The following is a 22,372-nucleotide window of genomic DNA, read 5'->3' as shown; positions in this document are numbered from 1 at the left end:
GCCCGTTAGCGCATGTCGTCAGCGGACCTGAGGCTCCTGGAAAGACCGTGCGTTCTGGTTTCAGCGGGGTTGGTTAGCGGATTTCCAGTGGACTGGGCCTTGAAGAGGCGCCTGAAGCGACTAGGGGGGATATGGCTGGGTGAGTGAATGACCTCTGGTGTTTGATATCACGGATGTATGGACGATGTCTACAGACCTCTAATAAAAGAACGTTGAAATGGGTTTGCTCGTTTACATTGTGCCGGTTCACGTTGAGTGACTGTAGGTTAATTACATCGAGTATGATTATTAGCTCTTTGTTGACGCTTGCTGCCTAATATATTTGACTCATTAGATACTTAGAATTGCCATTGTCATTGTTTGCTGACTCCGTTACTGTTATATCAACCATCTATCGCCGGATGCCGCCGCTCAACGTCGGGTTTACTCATTCTGTGTCTCTTCCTTCAGCTCTCAACTCCAGGCTCATGATCAGTCATTCTACCTCAACTCTACCTCTCAAAAATACGCTTCTGCATTATCGACAGTCGATGCCCTAACTTCTGCGCCCGAGATTCCCTTGTCTACACGCCCCTAGGCATGAAATTCAAATAAGCATCCTTCACAATAAGAAAGACTTGAGCTACCGACACACCACGACCAAGAACCCACGACCCTCTTTTCTTTTGCGCCGATCTTTTTTACCCTTTCCTCTCTTTCAACCACATCGACTTCTTTTCTTCTTTCCTCTCTCGCTTTTTTGCTTCTTCCCTTCTTTTTCGTGCGCCTCGGGTTTCTTTCTTTCCCCTTTCATTCTCTCCGTCCTTTCTAACGGGAGGTTCTAAACCCCCCCCCTTTGGCAAACGACGCGACCATCACCAATAATCATGTCGTCGCTCGAGGCCAAGATCGTCGTCCTCGGCGCCCAGGGCGTTGGAAAGACGTCTCTGGTTATGAGATACTGCAAAGGCGCATTCAACCCGGCTCAGATCACTTCTACTGTTGGCGCCAGCTTTCTCACAAAGCGCGTCGTTGACTCTGACTCGGATACCGTTGTGCGCCTTCAGATATGGGATACAGGTTGGTCTTGATAAGGAGCCAAACAAGTTGATAATCTCTTATATGCTAATGTCAACTCGCAGCCGGCCAAGAACGCTTTCGTTCTATCTCCCGCCTGTACTATCGCGGCGCAAATGCCTGCATCCTCTGCTACAGCATCACAGACGCACAGTCATTTGCCGATATGGGCGTATGGCTCATGGAACTTCGACGAAACCTCCCCCACGATGTCGTTCTTCACGTAGTCGGTACAAAAGCCGACATTGTCGCCCGCGATCCCTCAACCCGCCAGGTCCCATTCGAACGTTGTATCGCATACGTCGCTGAAAACCTTGCCCCAGGCATGGGCAGCACGCCGCCTCCGACCGCAACCCCTTACCACGTACCGACGCCTATGTCAGGCGGTCAAGCAATGTCTCCTCCGTCTATGGAGCCTCGGAGCCCCAGCTCGAAGCGTAGCTCTGGTTTCTGGGCACAGGAAGTTGGTTGGGACGCTTGTCACGAAATCAGCGCCGAAACAGGAGAGGGTGTTGAGGAAGTCTTTCGTGTTGTCACACGCAAGCTTGTTGAGCAGAACCGCAAGATGCAGCAGGCCCTTCTAATGGCTACTGCCATCCCTGGTACGCCAGGTTACGAATCCGGCATGGACGGAGGCTATTTTGCGGGTGCAGACGCACGAGGGAGTTTCCGAGTAGGCCGCGATCGTCGCAGTTGGCTCTTCTCACCAGGTTTCTCGCCCGCCGTTACGGTCGAGCAGGCGGGAACTCAGGAGCAGACACAAACAGACGGCTGGGATCGAAAAGAACGCAAGAAGTGCTGTTGATTTTCTTGATTGCCAATATTAAACTAGACGAACGAAGACGATATGATGGAAAGAGATGTAGACGTTGTATGGACATACGAGATGAGGTCATGTCTACAACGAATTCCCCACGGCAACGACGGAAGAGGAGCTTTAGGATGGTTTCGACGACTGAGCGCATATGTTTGATACCCGGTCTTTTTTCGAGTTTCTTATTTTTGTTTTATAGGTCATGTATTGCGGGTTGGTTCACAGTCGGGGTGTTTTCGTCTTTGATACTGGTAGCCTGGTCTCGGCCCATTCACTATTTCTGTGAGCAATGCATAGTTTCTTTCCTCCTTTCTCTTCTTTCAATTCATGCATGGTGCATCAGGCGGGTCTTCTTTTTGTTCTACTGTTTCTCGATTGGGAGTTGGACGAGAGGGTCATGAGAGGTAGATTCTTCCCTTTTTTTACTCAAAACATACTATGCATTATTATTTTGTTCAAATCTATCTGTCGACATCCCCGTATCTCATATTCATAGCTACCTCAACTCTCTGTGTATTTGCAGACTGATATGATTTCCACCTGCTGGGTTGTAGTGAGAGTAGCTAAGTTGGCAGCATCCGGAGAACCCCACCCCCACCTGTTCCGGTCGGAGGTCGGATGTGTCCCCCGCATCCTCCCGTTATCCGCCGTCCCGCACCCGGGGCTATGGAATTGAAAACTGCCGCCAGCACCAACTGAGTTACCTTTCTACTACTCTCTTGACACTTTCTTAAGCAGCTAAGCCTCCACTCTTTCTCTCTCTTCTCCCCACATCACCACTTGCTGGCCTCAACCTCGAAACAATGGCCCACCCTCAAGGAAACCTCGCAAACCTTCTCCCTCCTTCGTGGAAAACCTCGGTAACCGCTTGGCTAGCTGAGGATACGCCTTCGTTCGACTACGCCGGCTTCGTTGTCGGTGACGGCCCCCGCGTCGCTACCCTCTGGGGTAAATCCAGCGGCATCATCGCCGGCCGACCCTTCTTCGACGAGGTCTTTACGCAGTGCGGCTGCACCGTCGAGTGGCATGCTGAAGAGGGAACCGCTGTTGACCTGAGCAATGGCAAGCATCGAGTCGCAACAGTCAAGGGTCCTGTTCGTGGGATTCTCCTTGGTGAGCGCGTTGCTCTGAACACCCTCGCACGATGCTCTGGCGTCGCTACCAAGAGCCAGCGACTTGTATCGATTGCGCGTGAGGCGGGGTACACAGGCGTGATTGCAGGAACACGAAAGACAACACCAGGATTCCGCCTCGTTGAGAAGTACGGCATGCTAGTCGGTGGCGCGGATGCCCACAGAATGGATCTCAGCGCCATGATCATGCTCAAGGATAACCACGTCTGGAGCCGAGGCAGTATCACCGATGCTGTCAAGGCTGCCAAGTCGGTCGGTGGCTTCAGTATGAAGGTAGAGGTTGAAGTTCAGAGCGAGGCTGAGGCTGACGAGGCCATTGAGGCTGGCGCGGATGTGGTTATGTTGGATAACTTCACTGGTGATGGTGTCAAGGTTGCTTCAAGAAGTCTCAAGGAGCGATGGCAAGGGAAGAGGCACTTCCTGCTTGAGACATCTGGTGGACTTCAGGAGGATAACTTTGAGGCCTACTTGTGTAATGGTGAGTACTTGGAAGGCATTCTGGTGAGCATGTTGATACTAACAAATTATAGATGTCGATATTTTGTCAACAAGTTCGATTCATCAGGGTGTGCCACACATCGACTTCTCACTCAAGATCGAGCACTAAGTCAAGATAATAAAAGTAAATTGATATTCACGAAAACTAAGAATCCGATCTGCTGGTAACTCGAAGTCGAGTGTTGATCTTTCTAGACTTCCATAGGTCACATGAACAATTTCATAATCTTTATCTGCCTAGGAAGTATCTCTATCATCGATATGCGCATCACCCAACCTCTCTTCCATGTTTGGTCCTCTACACCGACGGTGACTCAAACGATCTTGCAAAGACAACTACTTCTCCTGCTCAGGGGTTTGGGGCGGTCAGAATACGACAAAATCACGCTGCTTAGATTCCTCGTCGATAGAACATCTAGAGCAGGGTTGGGGGCGAAGATGGATCTGCTCATCGACAGGTCTATGCCTTTCTTAGCAATCTCATATTCAAGCGTCAGGGCTACCAAGCACAAACATAGCAGGCCAGTCCTCAACTCTTGTGTTATGTGTAAGGCCAAACAACACCCACATAACAGGACTGCTTCTTCTCCCTTGCTTCCGATCTTCAATCTCATCAGTCGTCTTTGGCTTTCCTTGTTCATCTGTGAGCCGGTCCCCTCTCTTGACCATATCAGAGACACCACCAACTTCTGCCTTGCTCTGGTTCGTGAACTCGTCCGCTGCCCATAGTTCCCCATCAGATACCCTGTGAACCAAACACTGTGTTCCCCAAAGTGGCTCTTGCAACAGCCACACTATTCTCATCCGCAGGATCATCTGGGTTGCCGGCGGTAGAAGTCTGTAACCTACCGGTAGACCAGATATAGCATTCAGCTTCGTGGCATGCTCCAAATTGATGAGGCGGTTCAACGTGGTTCATTGTCTATCCAAGACGCTTTTGTCACTATCTTGCACTCTAATTCATGCAAGTTCCCCTTGGGATTGGTCTTTGGGTCAATACGTCTTCCAACACTTTCTTCCACAATAATCTGTGTATCTTGAGGTCTATAATAGTCGACGGCTAGGTCAATCCGGACTGATAAAAGATGCTGGTGATTCTGTGCGAGAACTCCCACTGCAACGACATTACCATATCGACTTGTCTTGCCCTCATCTATCACAACAACGCTAACAGCTCCAATCGAGCAGGTCTCATTAGTGATGTTGTCAGCAAGATCAAGTTTGTATGCAAGGGCATATTCTTAGTTCGCAAGAGTGACTATGAATTGCACGACAAGCTCTCTCATGCGTGCCACAACGGATCTGTTAGTGCGGAAGTTTGTGTGCTTCCACAGAATGCCGTTGTCTTCCTCGTGGAGACAAACAACTACCTGGGCAGGTGTTGGCAGGTCATCTGAGCCAGAGAGATATGAGTCAACATGGTGAATTGCCCAAAGACAGTCACACCCTAGCTCAAGGTTGTTTACAGCCCTTCCAAGAAAAAAACCCATCCCTAAGCTCAAAGGCATGCTTGCAGTGGAAAGGGGACTGGGGATCATCATAGGGGTGTGTGAGCTCGCTATAGCTGAGGCGATACAGAATGGGTCGGTTCTCATAGCAGACATCTTGAAGAACAGCCTCTTCTCGTGGAATGGATTGAAGGCAAGACGGAAGCGCCATTTCTGGCACTCCAACAAGCCATCCTTGGAGATGGTGAAAGAAGCTCTCAGGATGCGTTCTCTTGAGACTTCAGATCCTCTCGGAGGGATCTGTCCAGTAGTTATGGACATACCCTGCCGCATGGCTGTGTTGGAAAAGGTTTCTTGGCTTGTTGTCCCTTTCCCTGGGCTCAAGGCCATCATCTGAACCGCCGGTCGCAGGTCGATCAAGCGAACAACAGTCTTTGTTTCCATGTCCATGACAGGGATTATGAGGATGGAGTTAGAATGGAACGAGATCATTCTTCTTGGGCTCTTGAAGGTATATACCGAAAGCAGAGAAATATTCTTGTGCCATAATGTTTCAGCACAGCGTTCCGAGCGATAAGAAACTAAGAAGATGGAGCTTTGGATATGCCTGCTAGGATCAAGAAGATGGCAGATGTCCGTCCCTACCACTTAAATGTATAGTCATAGCAAAACAATACCAGTATATTGAAGATGCTTCTAAAATTCTGGTGATATGTATGCCCGGTCTGGGTTTGTGCTGCCCATGGCCTTGCCTTGCTGCATGAAGGTCTTGTGATATACCTAATGGTTGGGTTCCGCTTGAGCATGTCTGGCACCTGGCTACGTCGGTGTTCTCAGGCTCGGTGACTTGCATCTATGGCCTCGGACACGGTATGGCTACAACGCGGACCAAGGCCTGGTAGCTGCGCTATCTCTCGAACTACTAGGTACTCCGTAACTTCTATACATATACTACAGGTCTGGTACATGCGAGAGCATAATGAGTACTGTCAAAAACCCAGGAAGCAAATTAATTAGTTGTTAAAGCCTAAGGGCATACTTAGTTAGACGTGACTTCACCTTGAAAGTTGTCACAGTATCATGGCAATTATTGAATCCAATGGGAACATCTTGGCAGAATCTTCGTGCCATTCGTGTCTATCGACGTGCAACTGTCTGCAGAGGCATTCATCAAACACCCTTTTGTGAAACCCCAAAACGGCCGTGGATAAGAGTCGATTCATTCGTGACTCGCTACCAGGCAATGAAAAGAAGAGACAACGCGGTTTGAAAGAACCGGCACAGGTACTCTTCGTTAACCCTCATTCCTTACGCGCCCTCAATCCCTATCTGATATCATTTTCGTAGACGCCAGGCATGTAAAGTCAAGAAAATGAGAAGAAAAAAGTTGGCCAGGTGGCCCCATGTTGAGCAAAGAAGATCGTAAAGTACGATGATGCGTAACGTACATTGAGAATCGAAATGAAGAGAAAAAGAAAACAGTTGCTGTAGACGTGGTCTAGGGGGCTACGTCTTCTGCCACCTCACTAGATACGAGTGCTTGCCAACGAAGACATGCCGGGATTCCTCATACCCGCGAACGATGTAGAAGCGTGCCATATCCGTTCATCACATAGCTTAGGGCTTAGACAGTAACGCGCTTCTCGCCCTTGGGCTTAAGAACGTTGTCGCCGTAACGGCCGCCAAAGTTACCTGCAAAGTTAGCGATGGTTCACATCATCAGCATATGAATGGGACTTACCCTGAGGGTTGTAGTTGCAGACGGTGTACCAAGAGGGGAAGCTGAGAACAGTTCCGGCAGGGCACTTGACAGTGGCGCAGCCGACCTTGGTGGAGTCCTTCCAGACAACCTGAGTGAAGTGACCGTAGAGGTCGATGTTCATATCCTCAGGAGGGTTCTCCTGGCCGTAGAAAGCCCAGTTGCCCATCTCGTTGTTGTACCACTGGTTGGTAATACCACCAGCAGCAGCCTTGTTCTTGAGACCATCAATGTCGCTAGTGGCACCCCAAGAAGCGAGGTTCTGGCCGTAGCCGCCATTGCCCTGCTTCCTAAAAATGTGTCAGTGATCAAATCATTCATCACATGTGTTGTTGCCTTACATGTCGTGCTCGAAAACACAACCGTTGGCAGTGTTCTCGGCATAGCCTGCAAGCTCATCATCCCATTCAAGGGCAGTGGCAGAGTGGTTAAGGCGGTGGATGTTGTGGTAGGCAAGCATAACAGTGTTATAGGCACCATCCAGAGAGAGGTCATCACCGCTGCTGGCAGGGACCTCAACCTTGGGTTCGGCAACCTCAGTGGGCTTAGCGACAACCTTTTCAACGGTAGTCTTGGGCTTCTCGACAACGGGGGCAGGAGACTCATAGACCTTCTCCTTGGTAGGCTCAGGCTGGGGCTCGACAGTAACGACCGTAACTTTGGGAGCCTCCTTGGTGGTGGAGGGCTTGTTGGCAGGCTTCTTGACCTTCTTGGGCTTCGCAGCCTCCTTGGTGGTTGAGGGAGCTTTATACTCGGGAGCAGGAGCTTCCATGAACACAACGCCAGTGGGCTTTGTGGCCGCAGGAGCCGTGGTTTCGGGCTCCTCGCCAGCAACAACAGTGACGGTAACAACCTCGTAGACCCACTCGGTCTTCATCTCTCGCTTCTCAATCTCTCTCTTCTCGAGAGCATTTCGAATAGGGCTGGCCGAAGCCAAGATGGCGCTAGCGCCGAGGAGGAACATAGACGCCTTCATGGTGATCGGTGAAGAGGCACAAGACGGAATGGGGTGAGCTGGAAATAGAGTCAGTTATATAAGCTTGAGAGGTATTAGGTGTGGCTGTTTTCAGTTGAGCAAACGTCAGACCAATGCCGCTTGGCAATAGCTGTTTCCGTGTCTTTGATGAATGCGACGAGGCTAAGATGTAGAGAGGGTGGAATGGTGTCTCTTGTGGGGAATGTTTGGACGAGAACGTGTAAGACATTTGGTGTTGAGACAATTTCGTGTGAACGGGATGAAGTAAACATCGATATATCGAGTTGAAGGGGTTTCCCTTGCTGAATATTTAAGGGACTCATCGCTGCTATCGATTATGGTGACCAAAAACATGGCTCTGCTTCGGCGATGCTCTGTCGAGGACAATGCCGAGTCGGTGTTGTGAAAGGGAGGATATCGTAAAGACTCCCTCAAAGACTGGGGTTGGTGGAGAACAAGGCGAGACAAAGAGGGCGGACGAAGATAATGGATGCAGGTACAGAAATGCAGGGTTCACACAATAGTGGTTCAGATTATGCTTACCTTTTTGTTGTGGGTAGTGTCTGTAGATAGACTTGACGTTGGATTTGATTCAGAACCAGTCTGGTGAGCGGTTGACAGCACTGCTGAAGTTGAGATTCCCTCTAGGAGCCTCGAAAGAGTTTTGGTGTGGTTGAACAACGACTGAAGTTCAAAAATTGAAGGAGTGACAGAAGGATGAACCGAAGGAAGGACGACTTGATCAGCTTTACTTTGCGATACCGAAAGGTGAGGTCAAGAAGGTGAGGGAGGTCTTGGGACTATATCAACGGTTCAACCGGAGGCTTGGCTTTAAAGGTTTGGTTTTGAAGGAGTGGACTGCAATGTCGTAGACACGCAAACAAAGGAGTGGCAGGCCCTGCTATCGTTCGACGAAGACTCTTGGAGGGGGGTGAGGGAGAGGGAAGAAGAGTCGAGATGGCTTCGGAGCGGACGACGACGTTAAAAAGGAACTGCTCGGCGGGTCGCAGACGGACAGCCACTGTTAGCCCAGGGGCGATTGGCTAGGTGGTGCGGTATTGATTGGATGCTTTGCAGGGGGTATCTGGGGATCTCGCGAGCCTGCAATCGAGTTTGAGCTGGGGTGTGGTGCAGGGGACGAGGCCAGGGGTGTCGTTCGAGGACGAACTTACTATCAGAGTAGAGAGCGGCAACAGCGAGAAGCTGTTAGTGCAAGACGAACGAATGAGTGTGAATGCGAATAAAGTGAGCGTGTAGTGGATAGTTGAGAAGAAAGAAAGCGGAGAAGGAAATTCATTTTGAGGGAAAGTGAAGGAAGGTCCCAAGAAGAGATGAGGCTGCCAATGTTTTGGCTACGATGCGGTGCGCTTGCAGTGCGTTGCCAAGGGCCGTCGCAGCTGGCAAGCACTGACAGTGACGCTGCTGTCCTTCCTCCCGTCTGTTGTTGTTGTCCTAGGCAGTCGGTTGTTAAAATGACCCCTGGAACGCGGGCTGGATCCCGCTAGTGCCTCAAGCCAGTGGAGGGGTGCGTTAGACTGGGCGCTAGAAGAATGGCGGGAATGGATGCTGCAAGGCACCCAGGAACGAATCATGCATCAGTCCAGTGCCTTGAACTGGGCGGGAGGCATTGATGAGCGTGGCTTTGACATGTAGCGCTGTGATATTGAAATCCAGGCCCAGTGGCATACACGCTCAACGGCATTGATTGACATTCTACAGTCTCATGGAACCCTCATTTTTACAGCTATTGACTGCTATCTACTGAATAACTCGACGTTCACACTATTATTCACAGCGCAAGCCAATCGCCTCGAGGATGATACATATCTTCGGCGTATGGCAGACGCACGGGCCTTGAGCCACGATGATGAAACTCGTGGCTTACTCGATCTCATTTTGCGTGGTGTCGCAGTGAGAGAAGTACCTAATGCAGGTACCGTCCAGTTTTCCATCAGGAGGCGTCAATGCTGCGCACACAGGCATCGGTCCAACTGTCCAACCCCACGACTGCCGCTGATCGACTGCCGCTGATTGACTGCACCACCGATACATCATAATCGCAACCCAGTGACTTGGTAGAAACATATCAGTTTCAATGGGACGATCGCACATATCTACGTGATATCTATGTACAAAATTTTGTCTTCTGCGGCATAGCATTGCAGCATTACATTGCAGCGCCAGCATTGACTTCATAGGCGGTCAACTAATCAAATCAACACACGATCCAGGATTGGGACCCTTGCTATGCTCAAACACAGTGGAAAAAGAGTAATCAACAGGTTCAGATCATAACAGACCTGGCCCTGGCTCAAGGTAATTACCAGTCATTTCAGCTCTGGCTGTGTCTTCGGCTGTTGGGCGTTTGATGCTGGGTTTGACAGTGGTGAGGCAGGCTGTTGGTGTTGGCGTTGCTCATTGACGTAGCATCCGTCCCCTCATTTCATATCCGGTTCTTTTCCTTTCGAATGCCGGGCTATCCCATCCCCCGGTCTCATCATAACCAACTAATAAACGAGACGATTGACTTTGCTCTGTGTTGAAACCTTGTCGGGTTCAACAGTCCAGACTCGATTGAAGCTCAACTCTTTGCTCATCATTTCCTGTCCAAATGATCCCCACTCATCCCCCACTGGTGATTATGCTGGAGTAAAAGGTTAGAGAATGCTTCGCAAAGCTTGGCCTGCTTGCGTGGACATGAAAGCCACGTCGGAAGCCAAAGCCAAGTCTCAAGCCCCCCGGGATTGGTCAATTTCAATGGTGAGCATTTTATTGTACTACATGCGTATTGACCCGTAGCTTTGTGGGGATGGGTCTAGAGTCAATACACTTTGCACTTACACCATAGATTTTGAGGGTCCATTGACTTCCGGATGCAGAGTCATACTAGAACCTGACGGGAAGGAATACTACCTACTACGAGATCAAGATCATGTTAACAGTGAGGGTTTGTATTATGCCGGATCGTACACCTACACATACGCACGGGTTTGTATGTGATGAAACGACAATATGTCAGTATTAACAAATACGAAACGCATTCCTACCTGGCCTTAGCCATCATCTCTCTTCGCACCCACTGCATTGATTTTGATTCTGTAAGAGGCAAGCTGAGCTGAGCAATTGGTTGATGAAGGGTACGTACCTCTCCACCCCTTTTTCACCGTCCCTTGCAGAAGTCAATGTGGCGCGTGCTCTGACGATCCATCTCCGATGGACATGGCCAATCAAAGTCGCAATTGTCGACCTCATCTCCATCAAACAAGCTATTCAAGGGTGGTGTAGCGGGCTGTTGTGGGGCTACCCTGCAGCTGCATGTCCGAAAGCCCGCTAATAAACCCGGCTCTTGTCTTCCCCATGCGCTTCCAGCATATCTGAAACTGAGCTAATTAGAGGTGACTGTTCTGCTCCGTTCTTCATCTCCCATCCAAGGCCTCACTTTTCCTTTCTGATACTACCAAATACTGAGAGCATTTTATCATCTGATGTCAAACTGGCATATGCCAATTCATCCTTGTAAGTCATTTAAATAGTCGAAAACATGCTCAATTTCGTGAGCCGTCATTCTTTTACAGCCACGGACACTTCGGCTCGTTGTTGGTCTCTCTGTATGTCATCCTGGACAGTTCCACAGTCGAAGGAGATTGGCGTGTCACAGAATGATTGCCTCTGCTTCAGAGTTTAGAGCTATGGATATGCATTCGATGGTCTTGAGAGTAGGTCGGTAGGTGACGATTGATATCTGGAACCCAACACTTGGACAACTCGAAGTTGGTAGCTACCTCCGGGTCATATTATCAATGGCTTTCTAGCAGGCCACTGAAACAATAAACTGATCGTCACTGATCATCAGAGTTCGGCTTTGTTAACTTACACATGATCCCTTGATCGGCCGTACTACCTTACTTTATGAATTATCAATCTACCTCTAAGTTGTACTTTTCACACCCCTCTCGTCATCTCTCTCTCTCTCTCTCTACTCCTCCCTTTGAGCTCAGCCATCAACGCATTTGTCTTAAAACCATTGAGTCGATCACAGCGACTCAAGACCGACTTCCGAGCTTAGACGGCATGACACGCAATCCACAACTTTTCCATGTTCTAGCAAGAAAGGGAACAGTGATTCCCATCGGAGAAAGCATCCGACACTGTGGCGCTCAACTTCATTCCTTCAGTGCACCTCGGACAACTTTATCCTCGCTTCTAAACCAAAACCATAATCTTTAGTTCACTCGTGGCTCTGCTAGAGTTCGAGTATTACGTGGCCGACTTCCTAGAGCTGTATCGATTAGGAAGCCCAGCCTTGTCACCGGCGGCACCGAATTCGTCTATCGAGTTTCAAGCCTGCCCTGTTGACGATGATGCTCGGTAGTTCCGGGCCTAGGATCAGCAAGTGGAGGCTGAAGTTCTACGGTCTAACATCACTGAACTGAAGATATATGTAAGCATCGATATAGATATTGGCAGCCTTCAAACTTTGATCTGAACAAGCAATTTAGCTGGAACTTTCAAGTTGCTTTGCTGATCGATCTTGGTCCACATGAAAGCACAGATCATTCTAGACTACTTCTCGTTACATCCAGTACCCGATATCCTGGGTCTATCCTGGGTTCTAGTCCTCAATTCTCCACATGTCTCCTTCATTCTCTGTCACGCGTGATATCTTACCACTTTAGTCACCGCTTCGAGCAAATGGATGAGATATCTCTTCTCGCAAGTAAGGCCTGTCCAATGTGGCCTCCTTTATCCCGCGTCTCAGGTCCGGATTTATTCCCATTGTTTCGTATATATTCAATGTCGCTGCTATTACCGGCGCTACCATAGCGACCTGAGTGGCCTGCTGATCCTTCGACACAATCAACGTGGTGGCATGGACTGAACTTCACCTCTCGTTTATCTCTTGTGGCCCTCAGTCAAACCGTGCGCCCGGTCTTGATTCTAAACTCCAATTCGTCTGATTTCCCGGCTAACCACCTAGGTAGCTATTTTTACTCTGATCGGTACAAACTTCACAGATCTTCAGCATGTCTCCATTTCTACAAGTTGACATGCCTACCCTATAGTTCAGGGCTGAGTATTAGAATGTCTCATTTTCAATCACTAATACAGTAATTACTTGCCCTAAAATGCTATGCTTTGGCTCGTGTTGTCGAGCAAAATGCAGAAAGAATACAAGCTCGTACACATGGGTGCAATCCAGCTAGAGCTCTTGTATTTTCCTTGTCTTTGCGAGTTGATGAATTCTCCTCAACATCGTCAATATGTCTTCAGACTTGTCGAGATCCAATAAACTAAGAGTTCCTTATGGTACCTTACCCATGTTATATGATCTTGCTGTGTTTCTTCTAGTTAGGAACTGGGGCGGCAGAACAACACCAAGCTTGGCATCACCACTCAGGGTGTGACATTCCGGGTCAACGTTTAAAGGACAGGACGATCAAACCACCACACAAGCACACCACCAAACACAAACACCCCTAGAAACCTGTGACGCACAAAGAAAAGAAGCCGTGGTACTCGGACACTGTGGCACTACTATGTACGTTGCTTAGAGACAGGGCCGATCGGTTCGGCGACATGCAACCACGACATGGTACAACATTGCCCTGACTTCTCGAAGCAAACTTGTACAATCTCGTGAACCCCTCTAAAACGGCCCTGAGAAAAAACCAAGACAAGATTCTCAGAAATGTTTCTTTGTTGGCGGCCTTTATGAAGGCCAGAGGGGATGTAGATGATGTCAGCCAACCAACAATGTGACCCATTCTGAACATCAAACATGGGCGCTTGAAAGGCCCGTTTCTTGTTTCACGAAGCACACAAGCGCCGAAAATTGAGAAACAAAACACCTAAAGTATGATGATGCAAGGGCCAGCTCTGGCATTCATGCTGTTCTGCACTTGTGCCAGAGTTTCCTACTCTACCTAAGGAGCAGTTTGCTTAAGTATGAAGAAGCCCATTTTGATAGACTTGAGCTTGGCCATATCAGGCTCAATTTACAGTATCAAGAGCCTAACTCCTAATTCGTGCCTCGCTTAATAGACGAACCTCTACTCAGCCAGCGAAGCAGGTTTCCAATGTATGTCCCCCCCACAGCTTGAATGTGTCGGTTCCAGCAGGTTTCTGCCCCCCAGCCCAAGCCAATCGACCTCTCTGCTGGCCGACTTTTACTCGAAACGAAACGGGTTGTTGCATGATAACAGTTACGCTGCCTGAACGAGTTTAGATGAGGCCGAAACAAAGGATCCCGCTAAAAGGCCAGCAGTACATAAATAACATGATCATGTGCATGGTCTGGGGCATATGTGAGATTGTGCGACTCCAAGGGCCAGTCACCGACAAGAAAGACCTACTGTAGGTTCAAATTTGTAACCATATTCATACATGCGGCTCAAGGAGCATGCTTGTTGCATATCAAATGCCACTACTACAAGTCCAGCCTTTGGCCTCTTGCCAAAGTCCGTATTGGTCACTCAAAAAAGGTGTGGCGATGTGCTCAGCAGCTCCTTTAGATGTGGTCGGTCGGTCTCATATATCGTGACCATATACCTCTGCCCATTAAATCTCGATCTCGTCATGTGGTCTACACCAGATCATAAAAAGGACATACCGAATTGTGGCTCCACGGCTTAGCTGAACTGTGGTGTTGTTGGTAACTTCCCTCATATGTCTTGGAGTGCCGTGTATCGAGCGTTTAAGGCTTGCTGCATGATGCTGCAGGTTCTGTTACGTTTGGGGACTGCAATGTTGTGAACAGCAACTTGTGCTTATATGCTTAATCTGCCTGGAGTTAGAGACGATATGCTGGGAGACAGAGCTTGCATAGCTCGTAAGAATGCGCTACAATAATATCTCAGGGTAGCACCTATTGATGTTGAGATGACGACTCATGGGTAAAATGTCGCCGCAAGTCAATATATTGCTTGGCTTGGTGGATGATGTGAATGAGACTGTAGTGAATCGAACATGGGACCTGAAGGTTAGTAGTCAATAATATATGACACCGCATGTGAGCAAACGGATTTTGATTTGATAGCTGGTAGTTCTCTCTTTGATTCATCGACAAATATACATGACCGAGCCTCGATCTTAATAAATTCCAGCGCTTTATTGTTGCGCATCCTCCTGCCCCGGAACGAATGGCTTGCCGTCTCCAGGCCCGATGCGTACATCGGCAAAGATCTGCTTTGGTCGAAGGTGAACAGGGGTAGAGTTCGTTGGCTGATCGGGGATCTTCTTCTCGAGTTTCTATGTGCTGTATTAGAACCTTCATCTAAAGTGATGGACCATGGCTGTCGTACCAGATTGTCGTAGACGCACTTGTTGAGCTTCCACTCAGCAGGACGGCACTGCCACAACTGGTGATTTCGGTCGTCGAGGCACTCCCAGTGCTTGCGGAACTCAGCCAGGCAGTGGGTGTTGATGTCCTTAATACTATTGATCGTGTCAGTGGCTGGCCCCGGCCTTGAAGCATATTGCGCTCCAGGAATACCACCAGACTGTACGGTCCGCTGAATTTTAGATGACATACACGCTGGAGGCACATCGGGTAACTCGTCGGCCCTCCTTCAAGCACTCAAGCTCTCCTCGGCCAGGGTTCTCGTTCTTGCATTGCATATAATCATCATTGTAGTCGCGGCATCGAGCACCGATGAAAAAGGAGGCCGAGAGGAGAGGAGCAGAACTGGCACCGACCTCCTTAACGGCGGGAATATCGGCGGGCAACGGAGTGGTGTCGATGAGCACCTGCTGGGAGAATCTGATGGATTGATTAGTTAGCCAATTATCAGCTGTTATAGAACTCAATTGCATCCGCTGGGAGCTTCAGAGCAAAGACAAGAAAGTCAGCTGTCGAATGAACATACTGGGGCCTTCGGGTAGACATGATGCCGGTATTCTGCGAAGCTCGTCGTCAAACGTTGCGGTGATTCCAGAATCCGGAAGTGGTTATGTGAGGTCGTTCGGCTAGGATTTGGTAGCGTAAGGTAGGAATTGACTGATTGTGATTGGTGGTTCGGTGAAGCGAGGCTGGGCGCAAGGCTGCAACGGGGCTCAAGGTGAGAGTAGCTCTGTTTTCGCGTCGCCAGCTCCAATAATTTTAAGCCGCCAAATAAACACAGCAAACAATCGAACAACCACATTTTCAGTCTTACAGCCCCGATAAAGCTTGATTACGACAACCATACAGTCGCGCAACGGAATCAGTATCATATTGAGCTGCCAGCTACTTATTTCGACCGGGTTTCGTCTCGGCAACGCATCTCATCAGTTCAAGCTTAGCTTGCCGACCGACAGCTCCCGATTTAGACATCGCAACCCCATCACCAACCATGTCGCTCTTCGGACAGGCTAAGCCTTCGTTGTTCGGGCAGTCGCAGCCCGCTCAGACAACTGCGCCGACTCAGAGCACAGGATTCGGTCTAGGCCAGCCTCAACAACAGCAACAAGGCAACACACTCGGCGCATCGATTCAGCAACCACAGCCGCAACAGATGCCAGCTCTATCTCAATCGCAAGCTCAGCTTTCAAACTCGCTATGGCAGCCTGGAAAGGAAACACCGCGTATGTTATCAAGTAAGAGTTGTTCTCGTACATCGCAAGACTGACCCCTGCATAGACCAGAAGCCGATTCTGGAGCAAATGAAGCTTGTTACCGAGAAATGGGACCCTGCGAACCCCAACTGCGTCTTCAAATACTATTTCTACAACAAGGTTGATGAGAGCCACGTTCCTTACTACAAGCCTCAACCTCACGAAGACCCTCGGGAATGGGAGGAAGCCCTGCAGAACAAGCCGGCCCCAGGTTTCATGCCCGTTCTTTGTTCCGGCTACGCTGGCGTTGCCGACCGCCTCAAGACGCAAAAGCGCGCCGTTGCCGACTTCAACACTCGTCTCCACCAGATCAACGGCAGCCTGGATGCCATTCTACAGCGTCACGAGCTCGAAACTGAGGTTCGCGCTGTCGCAGCCCGCCGACGACAGACAACAATTAGTGAAAGATGCCTAGCACTTGCTGCGCGGATACAAGTGCTCCGCAACCGTGGCTATGCACTAAGTGGTGATGAAGATGACCTGAGCAGCCGACTGCAGACTCTGGAGCGAGAAGTCCAGGACCCTGCTGTTGGAGCAAGAGAGGAAGAACTATGGAGCCGACTCATTGTGTTGCGAGGATATGCTGATCAGCTCAGCAAGGAGCTGGATAAGCCTACCGGTGCTGAGGGAGAGAGCATTGACCCAGAGCGAGAAGCCAAAGCAAAACGAGTAAGTGGGCGGATATACCACGCTACAAACAAGCCGGCTAACCCCTTCCTAGGTGCTTGAGGACTATGAGAAGCAGATCCAGCATATCAAGAAAGAGCTTGAGGCTCTATCGACAGATTATGCAGAGTGGGAGAAGACCAAGAACCCACACTCAAAATAGATGGAACTTAATCAGGGCACACGGTTTAGCGACAAAGGTGGTAAAGACGAAGCAATTGTCTTTTGTTAGGATGTATATTGGTGACATAGAGTCGGAGTCAGGACTGGGTATTCATCCTAGGCGTCATAGGATAAGAAACGTAATTCTTTGTAAAGTCTAAGAGTAATATCGACATAGCAAGTGATATCTTTACTTGGGTTTATGAAGTGGGAACGCATATAGTGCAATTTGATGTCGTGAGTGATGTTGCTGCGCGGCTTTTACCACGTCCAGGGGTATGTATTTTTACAGATTAATCATGACTTCCCGCCCGTCCCATCTAAACCGGTTCTATTGTACATGGCGTGGCGGAAGCACCATCGACCGAATTTCTGCAGGCTCATAACACTATCAAGACAACACCAACAGATTCATAGTCGTAAACGGTGTTTTTGGTGTTTAAAAGATCTTGCCGACGAGGTCGATAGCGAAGGGGGCTAGGAGCCTGATTAGCACCACTCATCTTAAATCAGGAAAATCCACCAAACGTACAGAGGTAGAGGAGGACAACAGTGGTGATGGCACCTTGGACTGTAAAGGCAGCATCGGCCTCAAGAGCACGGATCTCCTCTCGAGACTGCTGAGGGGGGGCGACTGCGATGGATCAGTTTGGTAGTTCGATAACTCAATTGGGGTTTGACGTACATCCTCCAAACATTTTGTATGTGATTTAAGTGGAAAAGAAGAGTTCGGTTGAAGGGCAACGCTCGTTGATAGCTAAATAGACTCGGGTATGATGCTATCTTGTTTCGCTGTCATGGGTCAAAGAATTTTGAACAAGCGCGGTTCAAGTTCTAACAAGCGCTGGCCAATCAGTTACTGCGATTGATGGATCCGAACTCGCAGCTCTTATCGATAAGCCAGGCGTCTATGTTATCACCACTGACCCTTACCTCCACTGATACATCTACCTTAGACAACAAGGGTAATTACTTGAGTATCATAGTAAAACTATTCATGACATTCATCTTGATACCGATCCACAAATTAATCATATTTCATACTATAATTCTAGAATTTCTAGGTTCTCTATCAACGAAGGCCCTCACTCTCATATATATGTGCAGCTACTCGTCGAACTTCCCCTGCAGCTAACATACATTGAATCTAACCAGGTATATGCTGGGAATCAACATTTCACAAAGTGCAGACTACCAGAGCCGTAGCAGCCAATATCCAGGGTATCATCCCTATGATTCTATTCATTGTAATCATAAGATAGCAGAAACGACTTCCGCGTACGCTTTTCTCCTTCTATGTATCATTTCCCAAAACCTTTGATCTTATCAAACACTATGCTTCAAAGACTAGAGCAACACCGTCGTCACCAGCGGTGACAATCCTCTCGCCTGTCTCGCCCTGAACAAAGCCTAAGACACCGCCACCTTCTCCATCACCACGGTGGCCCTTCCATTCCTTTTGCAGACCAGCCTCAGCAGCTGTTGCGGGAGCGTTAGGGTTTGTAGCACCAGCACCTCGGAGGTCCCAGCGGCGTACAACACCGTCCATGCCGCAGCTGGTCAGCTGCCATGAGTTGGGGATGAACTCGAGCTTGACAATGGCATGTTCCTCATGGGCACCAGAGATGTGTCGTCGGACGGCGAAGCGGCGGGTGGCATCGTAAACGACAATAGAGCCGTCCACAGAGCCGGCTGCGAGAAGGGTGGAAGGAGGTGTGTTGGGCGTTGTGACGAGAGCAAGCGACTCGATACTCTCGGATTGGGTGTGCAGAGCGGCGAGAATTTGGCCGCCAGCAGTCGAAGTTGACTGGCCAGTAGTCTTGCCTCCAGCTCGGGCGCGAGCCTGGGGCTGAGGTCCAGAAGGCGCAAGTCGTGGAAGAGAGACAACCTTGATGGCACCAGTGGCACCACCGACGGCGACAAATGCGCCCTTGGGATCAATGGCAAGAGAGTAGAGACCGCCTTCAACCTCGAAACGCTGATCCTCAGCAGTCAGAGCCACAGCAGTCATACCGTTATCACCAACGAGATTCTTGGCAGTAGCCTCACCCCAAACGTCCCAGACGTATAAGCTTCCATCCTCGGAGATAGTAGCTAACAGAAGGCCATCAGGCGTCCAAGCACCAGCGGTACAGGCTCCAGTGTGGAGGAAGTAGGACTGAACGATCTGAAGAGGGTTGGCTTTATCTGTGGGATCAACTGTGTAGACCCAAACCGAACCGTCGGAAGCACCTAGGGCGATGGTGTTGGGGTTGGTGGAAGATGGGCAAGGCGCAATCCAGTTGACCTCAGGCACCTCCTGTGCTTCACCAAGGAAGTCCATCTTGACCGAGCCATCATTCGAGATGGCTGCCTTCCAAGCGCGCAACCTTCCGTCAAGTCCACCACTGACGAGAGCCTCTCCCTGAGGCAGAGTCCATGCGAGTGTGTTCACCGAGTCTGTGTGGCCATCTAGGCTAAATAAAGAGGGAAGCTGGGTGCTCTTTAGGGCGTCTGCGGCGGGGTCGCTCGAGTAACTAGCAGGCAGCGGAGGCCGCGATTGAGCAGAGGCTGTGTTGAAGACCCATCCTGCACCAGGAGCATCATCTTCCTGGCCAGCTGAACCGCCAACTGCGATGATGGAGGGGTGCTTGGGATGCTGGGCGATGGTGAAAAGAGAGTCTTTAGGTTCGTCGAAGTAGCCGATAGAGTCGTTTTGAAGCAGAATCTCCTCATTGTCGGAGTCCATAGCCAGGTCCTCATCTTCGACAATCTCCTCGGCGGCATCCTCCACGGCGAGCATATCATCTTCGAGCTCTTCGTCGACAGGCTCTTTTTGATCGCGGGGGTTAGAAGACGACATGATGGCGGGGTAATTTTATGACGAGGGTACGATGATTGATGTTCGATGAGGGCGATAGAAAGTATAGAAAACAGGAAAGAGTATTAAATGAAAAGAACCAGGAATATACGCTAGGTAACGTATTTAGTTAATAGACGCTCCCTTTAGTTTCCAGTTGTTAGTCGAAGCTTGCTTGATAAGCAGGCAAATGTTTTTTTTTTCTTCAACTTTTTGGTGGTCGTCGGGACAAGGATTTTTTCCCTGACTGCGGGGTGGTGGCGGTCATAACAGTCCGCCTAGCTCTGAACCACCTTGAGGTATGAACTCGATAGGCTTTGATAAATGAATAAATATTAACAGTCATCGCATTAGAGATTACAATTAACAAAAAAAAAAAAAAAAGAAAAAGAAACAAGTGAGCTCTAGCTTAAATAGATAAGTGTTTTTAAAAGGTTTACAAGATGGGCTGTATCGTGTTTCTAACACAAGGTTGAGGCTATGGATGTCCATTTATACACCTGCCAACCTACCTACCTAGTACTTATGATAAATTCTCAGTCGATCACTCTTGATCATAACAATAATAATTTCACACTGGTTCGTGGATAGGGCATAGCATTATCCATCCAGATGCGAATGGAATATTAATGATTTGGAGCAGACAGTTGTGGTTCCTTTCATAACAACCGCCAAACTGCTTGGAAAGGTGTCTATAGTAGTGGCTTCAGGGTGACATAATTAAGCACCCGACTATGAGCAGTATCCCACCTACGCCAGCAACGCCTGAATAGCAGCAGCCTTTCAAGCATCCAGAACTTCAACCCAGTTCTTTTCTGACTGCTTCCGCCCCCATCTATCCTTCGCGGCTTGGCGCATAGCCTTCTCTTCTTCTCCAACCTCATCGGCCTGTGTTGCCATCTCCCGAATCTGATGCTTGAGACCCAATGAAAGCATCTTATACCATCCGCTATGAATCTTGCAACGCTTGCGCTCACACATACCGCGAACCTCGTCGCCTTCTCCTAAAGGGTCGCTGAGTTGAGACGCCTTGAAAATAGCCTCGCCTTCTGGTGACCTTGCAAACGCCTCGAAAGCGTCCCGGGCACTAATACTGTCGAGGCGTTGATCGTATCCGCAAATATCTTCCTTGAAGCGACCGGCAGTAATTGCAGCTTGCCGACGCTCGTGTGCGAATTCCAAGAGAGTGAGCATTTTGTGGCAGAGAACCGTCTCCTCAGCTAGATGGAAGCGTGCTGCGGCTGCATTTTCGAGATACTCTTTCTCCTCAGCAGAGAGGTGCATCTGATCGGGATTTTCTGTGATATTTGTTAGCCGATTGCGTGATAGACAGGGGATGACAGCGACATACCTTTCTCAGTTCCGTTTGTCCCTTGTGACTCTTTGCCTGCAAATGGTGCCTTGACCAGCCTCCAAAGTCCTTCCTCATCGGTTCCTGAAAGACCACCTTCCAAGAGCGCCATGAATTCCTCCTGGGTAAGCTGGTCATTAACGCCTCCTTTTCCCTTTGCCTTGGGCAGCTTGGCTACCATGCGCTCCCACCATGTTTGTGCATGTTCGTTAGAACAAAACACGCTCTTCTCTTCCTGGGCTATTCGGGCTGCCTTTCTACATCCGCCCAAGGCGCATGTCTTCTTGTATAATGTTGTGAGGCTTTCGTTTGTGCAGAGTGGACATATGAACTTTTCGATCAGATTCTCGCCGATTTCTTTGTTCATGTTGATACATTCTCCATGGAACCAATCCTCGCAATTTTCGCAGCATATCATCCATCGATGGTCGTCTGCTCCGCGGCATAGGCAATATGGCCCATGGTCGGACTCCTCGAGTTCGGATCCTGCTGATTCATGGGCATCTCCAGCGGAACCTGACTGCGCGGGTTTGGCTCTTTTCGCCGCTCTTGGCCCTCCGGTTTTCTTTGATCGCTTAGACGTCTTCTTAATTGCTGAAGCGGTGCCTTTCTTCTTCAAAGCTGTGTGAGCGGCCATGTTGGAAGGTTCTGCAGATGTAGAAGGAGGATGTAAAGGTGAGTTGGAGGAGGCGGGATGGGCATCTGACAGAGGTTGAGGGGTACTCTCGGCTACTGTTTCGCTCTTTGTGTCATTTTCAAAGGGCTCAGAGCGAGAGTCTTCGCTTTGTCCTATTGTTGGTGTAGTTTGTTCCATTGTGGAGTGTTGACAGTGCTGGCAGGTGTTGCCCTTTCTATACAATTAATGTGGTCACTTGACACAATACGATTTATATAATAGACTGAGAAACAGGTGATGAAAGGAAAATATGAAGACCACCAGTTTATTAAGCTAATCGACAAAATGAAAATTGAAACTTCGGTGTAAGTGACAAGTAGTTGGAGATGGGAGAAGTGAATGGTTGATAGACTGAATGACTAAGGCGGGACCGACAAACCCGGTAAAAGCCCGGACCATGTA

General features: G+C 49.3%; 11 protein-coding genes across 11 annotated transcripts; 4 read left to right on the top strand and 7 right to left on the bottom strand.

Annotated features, from left to right (window-relative positions):
- Nucleotides 1-866: 866 nt before the first annotated feature.
- On the top strand, nt 867-1,861 carry BKA55DRAFT_536340 (P-loop containing nucleoside triphosphate hydrolase protein; the record flags this gene model as incomplete). The annotated part of the gene is made up of 2 exons (XM_046189814.1): nt 867-1,059; nt 1,122-1,861. 2 exons carry the CDS (start codon nt 867-869, stop codon nt 1,859-1,861), a joined length of 933 nt encoding a protein of 310 aa, XP_046053216.1.
- Nucleotides 1,862-2,520: 659 nt separating this feature from the next.
- On the top strand, nt 2,521-3,713 carry BKA55DRAFT_283293 (Quinolinate phosphoribosyl transferase). Its single transcript, XM_046185515.1, has 2 exons — nt 2,521-3,481; nt 3,534-3,713. Exons 1-2 carry the CDS (start codon nt 2,674-2,676, stop codon nt 3,608-3,610), a joined length of 885 nt encoding a protein of 294 aa, XP_046053215.1. The 5' UTR covers nt 2,521-2,673; the 3' UTR covers nt 3,611-3,713.
- A 274-nt stretch (nt 3,714-3,987) lies between these two features.
- On the bottom strand, nt 3,988-4,317 carry BKA55DRAFT_536338 (uncharacterized protein; the record flags this gene model as incomplete). The annotated part of the gene is made up of 1 exon (XM_046189813.1): nt 3,988-4,317. The coding sequence occupies one exon, from the start codon at nt 4,315-4,317 to the stop codon at nt 3,988-3,990; it is 330 nt and encodes a 109-aa protein (XP_046053214.1).
- A 425-nt stretch (nt 4,318-4,742) lies between these two features.
- Nucleotides 4,743-5,399, bottom strand: BKA55DRAFT_686910 (copper amine oxidase; the record flags this gene model as incomplete). Its single annotated transcript, XM_046198997.1, has 1 exon — nt 4,743-5,399. The coding sequence occupies one exon, from the start codon at nt 5,397-5,399 to the stop codon at nt 4,743-4,745; it is 657 nt and encodes a 218-aa protein (XP_046053213.1).
- Nucleotides 5,400-6,573: 1,174 nt separating this feature from the next.
- BKA55DRAFT_591485 (CAP domain-containing protein) lies at nt 6,574-7,684 on the bottom strand (the record flags this gene model as incomplete). The annotated part of the gene is made up of 3 exons (XM_046195255.1): nt 6,574-6,641; nt 6,691-6,998; nt 7,050-7,684. The coding sequence occupies 3 exons, from the start codon at nt 7,682-7,684 to the stop codon at nt 6,574-6,576; spliced, it is 1,011 nt and encodes a 336-aa protein (XP_046053212.1).
- A 957-nt stretch (nt 7,685-8,641) lies between these two features.
- Nucleotides 8,642-10,311, top strand: BKA55DRAFT_673086 (uncharacterized protein; the record flags this gene model as incomplete). Its single annotated transcript, XM_046198018.1, has 5 exons — nt 8,642-8,707; nt 8,762-8,929; nt 9,404-9,595; nt 9,916-10,000; nt 10,069-10,311. 5 exons carry the CDS (start codon nt 8,642-8,644, stop codon nt 10,104-10,106), a joined length of 549 nt encoding a protein of 182 aa, XP_046053211.1. The 3' UTR covers nt 10,107-10,311.
- A 4,384-nt stretch (nt 10,312-14,695) lies between these two features.
- BKA55DRAFT_561013 (uncharacterized protein) lies at nt 14,696-15,657 on the bottom strand. The gene is made up of 4 exons (XM_046192134.1): nt 15,550-15,657; nt 15,216-15,443; nt 14,986-15,118; nt 14,696-14,932 (listed from the first exon to the last, which is right to left on the bottom strand). Exons 1-4 carry the CDS (start codon nt 15,567-15,569, stop codon nt 14,792-14,794), a joined length of 522 nt encoding a protein of 173 aa, XP_046053210.1. The 5' UTR covers nt 15,570-15,657; the 3' UTR covers nt 14,696-14,791.
- Nucleotides 15,658-16,265: 608 nt separating this feature from the next.
- BKA55DRAFT_283192 (nucleoporin complex subunit 54-domain-containing protein) lies at nt 16,266-17,227 on the top strand. Its single transcript, XM_046185514.1, has 2 exons — nt 16,266-16,945; nt 16,998-17,227. Exons 1-2 carry the CDS (start codon nt 16,325-16,327, stop codon nt 17,103-17,105), a joined length of 729 nt encoding a protein of 242 aa, XP_046053209.1. The 5' UTR covers nt 16,266-16,324; the 3' UTR covers nt 17,106-17,227.
- Nucleotides 17,228-17,543: 316 nt separating this feature from the next.
- On the bottom strand, nt 17,544-17,802 carry BKA55DRAFT_686906 (mitochondrial outer membrane translocase complex, subunit Tom5; the record flags this gene model as incomplete). Its single annotated transcript, XM_046198996.1, has 3 exons — nt 17,544-17,581; nt 17,637-17,738; nt 17,790-17,802. 3 exons carry the CDS (start codon nt 17,800-17,802, stop codon nt 17,544-17,546), a joined length of 153 nt encoding a protein of 50 aa, XP_046053208.1.
- Nucleotides 17,803-18,067: 265 nt separating this feature from the next.
- BKA55DRAFT_561004 (WD40-repeat-containing domain protein) lies at nt 18,068-20,337 on the bottom strand. Its single transcript, XM_046192133.1, has one exon. It carries the CDS (start codon nt 19,944-19,946, stop codon nt 18,438-18,440), a length of 1,509 nt encoding a protein of 502 aa, XP_046053207.1. The 5' UTR covers nt 19,947-20,337; the 3' UTR covers nt 18,068-18,437.
- Nucleotides 20,338-20,667: 330 nt separating this feature from the next.
- Nucleotides 20,668-22,336, bottom strand: BKA55DRAFT_283153 (uncharacterized protein). Its single transcript, XM_046185513.1, has 2 exons — nt 21,295-22,336; nt 20,668-21,241 (listed from the first exon to the last, which is right to left on the bottom strand). Exons 1-2 carry the CDS (start codon nt 22,106-22,108, stop codon nt 20,727-20,729), a joined length of 1,329 nt encoding a protein of 442 aa, XP_046053206.1. The 5' UTR covers nt 22,109-22,336; the 3' UTR covers nt 20,668-20,726.
- Between the last annotated feature and the right edge of the window lie 36 nt (nt 22,337-22,372).

This window comes from Fusarium redolens, assembly GCF_020744475.1.
Source record: "Fusarium redolens strain MPI-CAGE-AT-0023 chromosome Unknown BKA55scaffold_4, whole genome shotgun sequence".
In the NCBI taxonomy this organism is placed as follows: Eukaryota; Fungi; Ascomycota; class Sordariomycetes; order Hypocreales; family Nectriaceae; genus Fusarium; species Fusarium redolens.
This window is presented reverse-complemented; position numbering and strand designations above follow the sequence as displayed.

Bases quoted from the DNA above. Each gene is read 5' to 3' on its own strand.
- BKA55DRAFT_561013 (XM_046192134.1), bottom strand. From the start codon at position 15,569: ATGTCTACCCGAAGGCCCCA. The intron at 15,444-15,549 runs GTATGTTCATTC...TCAATCCATCAG, and splicing joins ATGTCTACCCGAAGGCCCCA to ATTCTCCCAGCAGGTGCTCA. The intron at 14,933-14,985 runs GTACGACAGCCA...TACAGCACATAG, and splicing joins AGTGCGTCTACGACAATCTG to AAACTCGAGAAGAAGATCCC.
- BKA55DRAFT_283153 (XM_046185513.1), bottom strand. From the start codon at position 22,108: ATGGAACAAACTACACCAACAATAGGACAAAGCGAAGACTCTCGCTCT. The intron at 21,242-21,294 runs GTATGTCGCTGT...CAAATATCACAG, and splicing joins GACAAACGGAACTGAGAAAG to AAAATCCCGATCAGATGCAC.
- BKA55DRAFT_283192 (XM_046185514.1), top strand. From the start codon at position 16,325: ATGAAGCTTGTTACCGAGAAATGGGACCCTGCGAACCCCAACTGCGTC. The intron at 16,946-16,997 runs GTAAGTGGGCGG...ACCCCTTCCTAG, and splicing joins GAGAAGCCAAAGCAAAACGA to GTGCTTGAGGACTATGAGAA.
- BKA55DRAFT_283293 (XM_046185515.1), top strand. From the start codon at position 2,674: ATGGCCCACCCTCAAGGAAACCTCGCAAACCTTCTCCCTCCTTCGTGG. The intron at 3,482-3,533 runs GTGAGTACTTGG...AACAAATTATAG, and splicing joins TGAGGCCTACTTGTGTAATG to ATGTCGATATTTTGTCAACA.
- BKA55DRAFT_561004 (XM_046192133.1), bottom strand. From the start codon at position 19,946: ATGTCGTCTTCTAACCCCCGCGATCAAAAAGAGCCTGTCGACGAAGAG.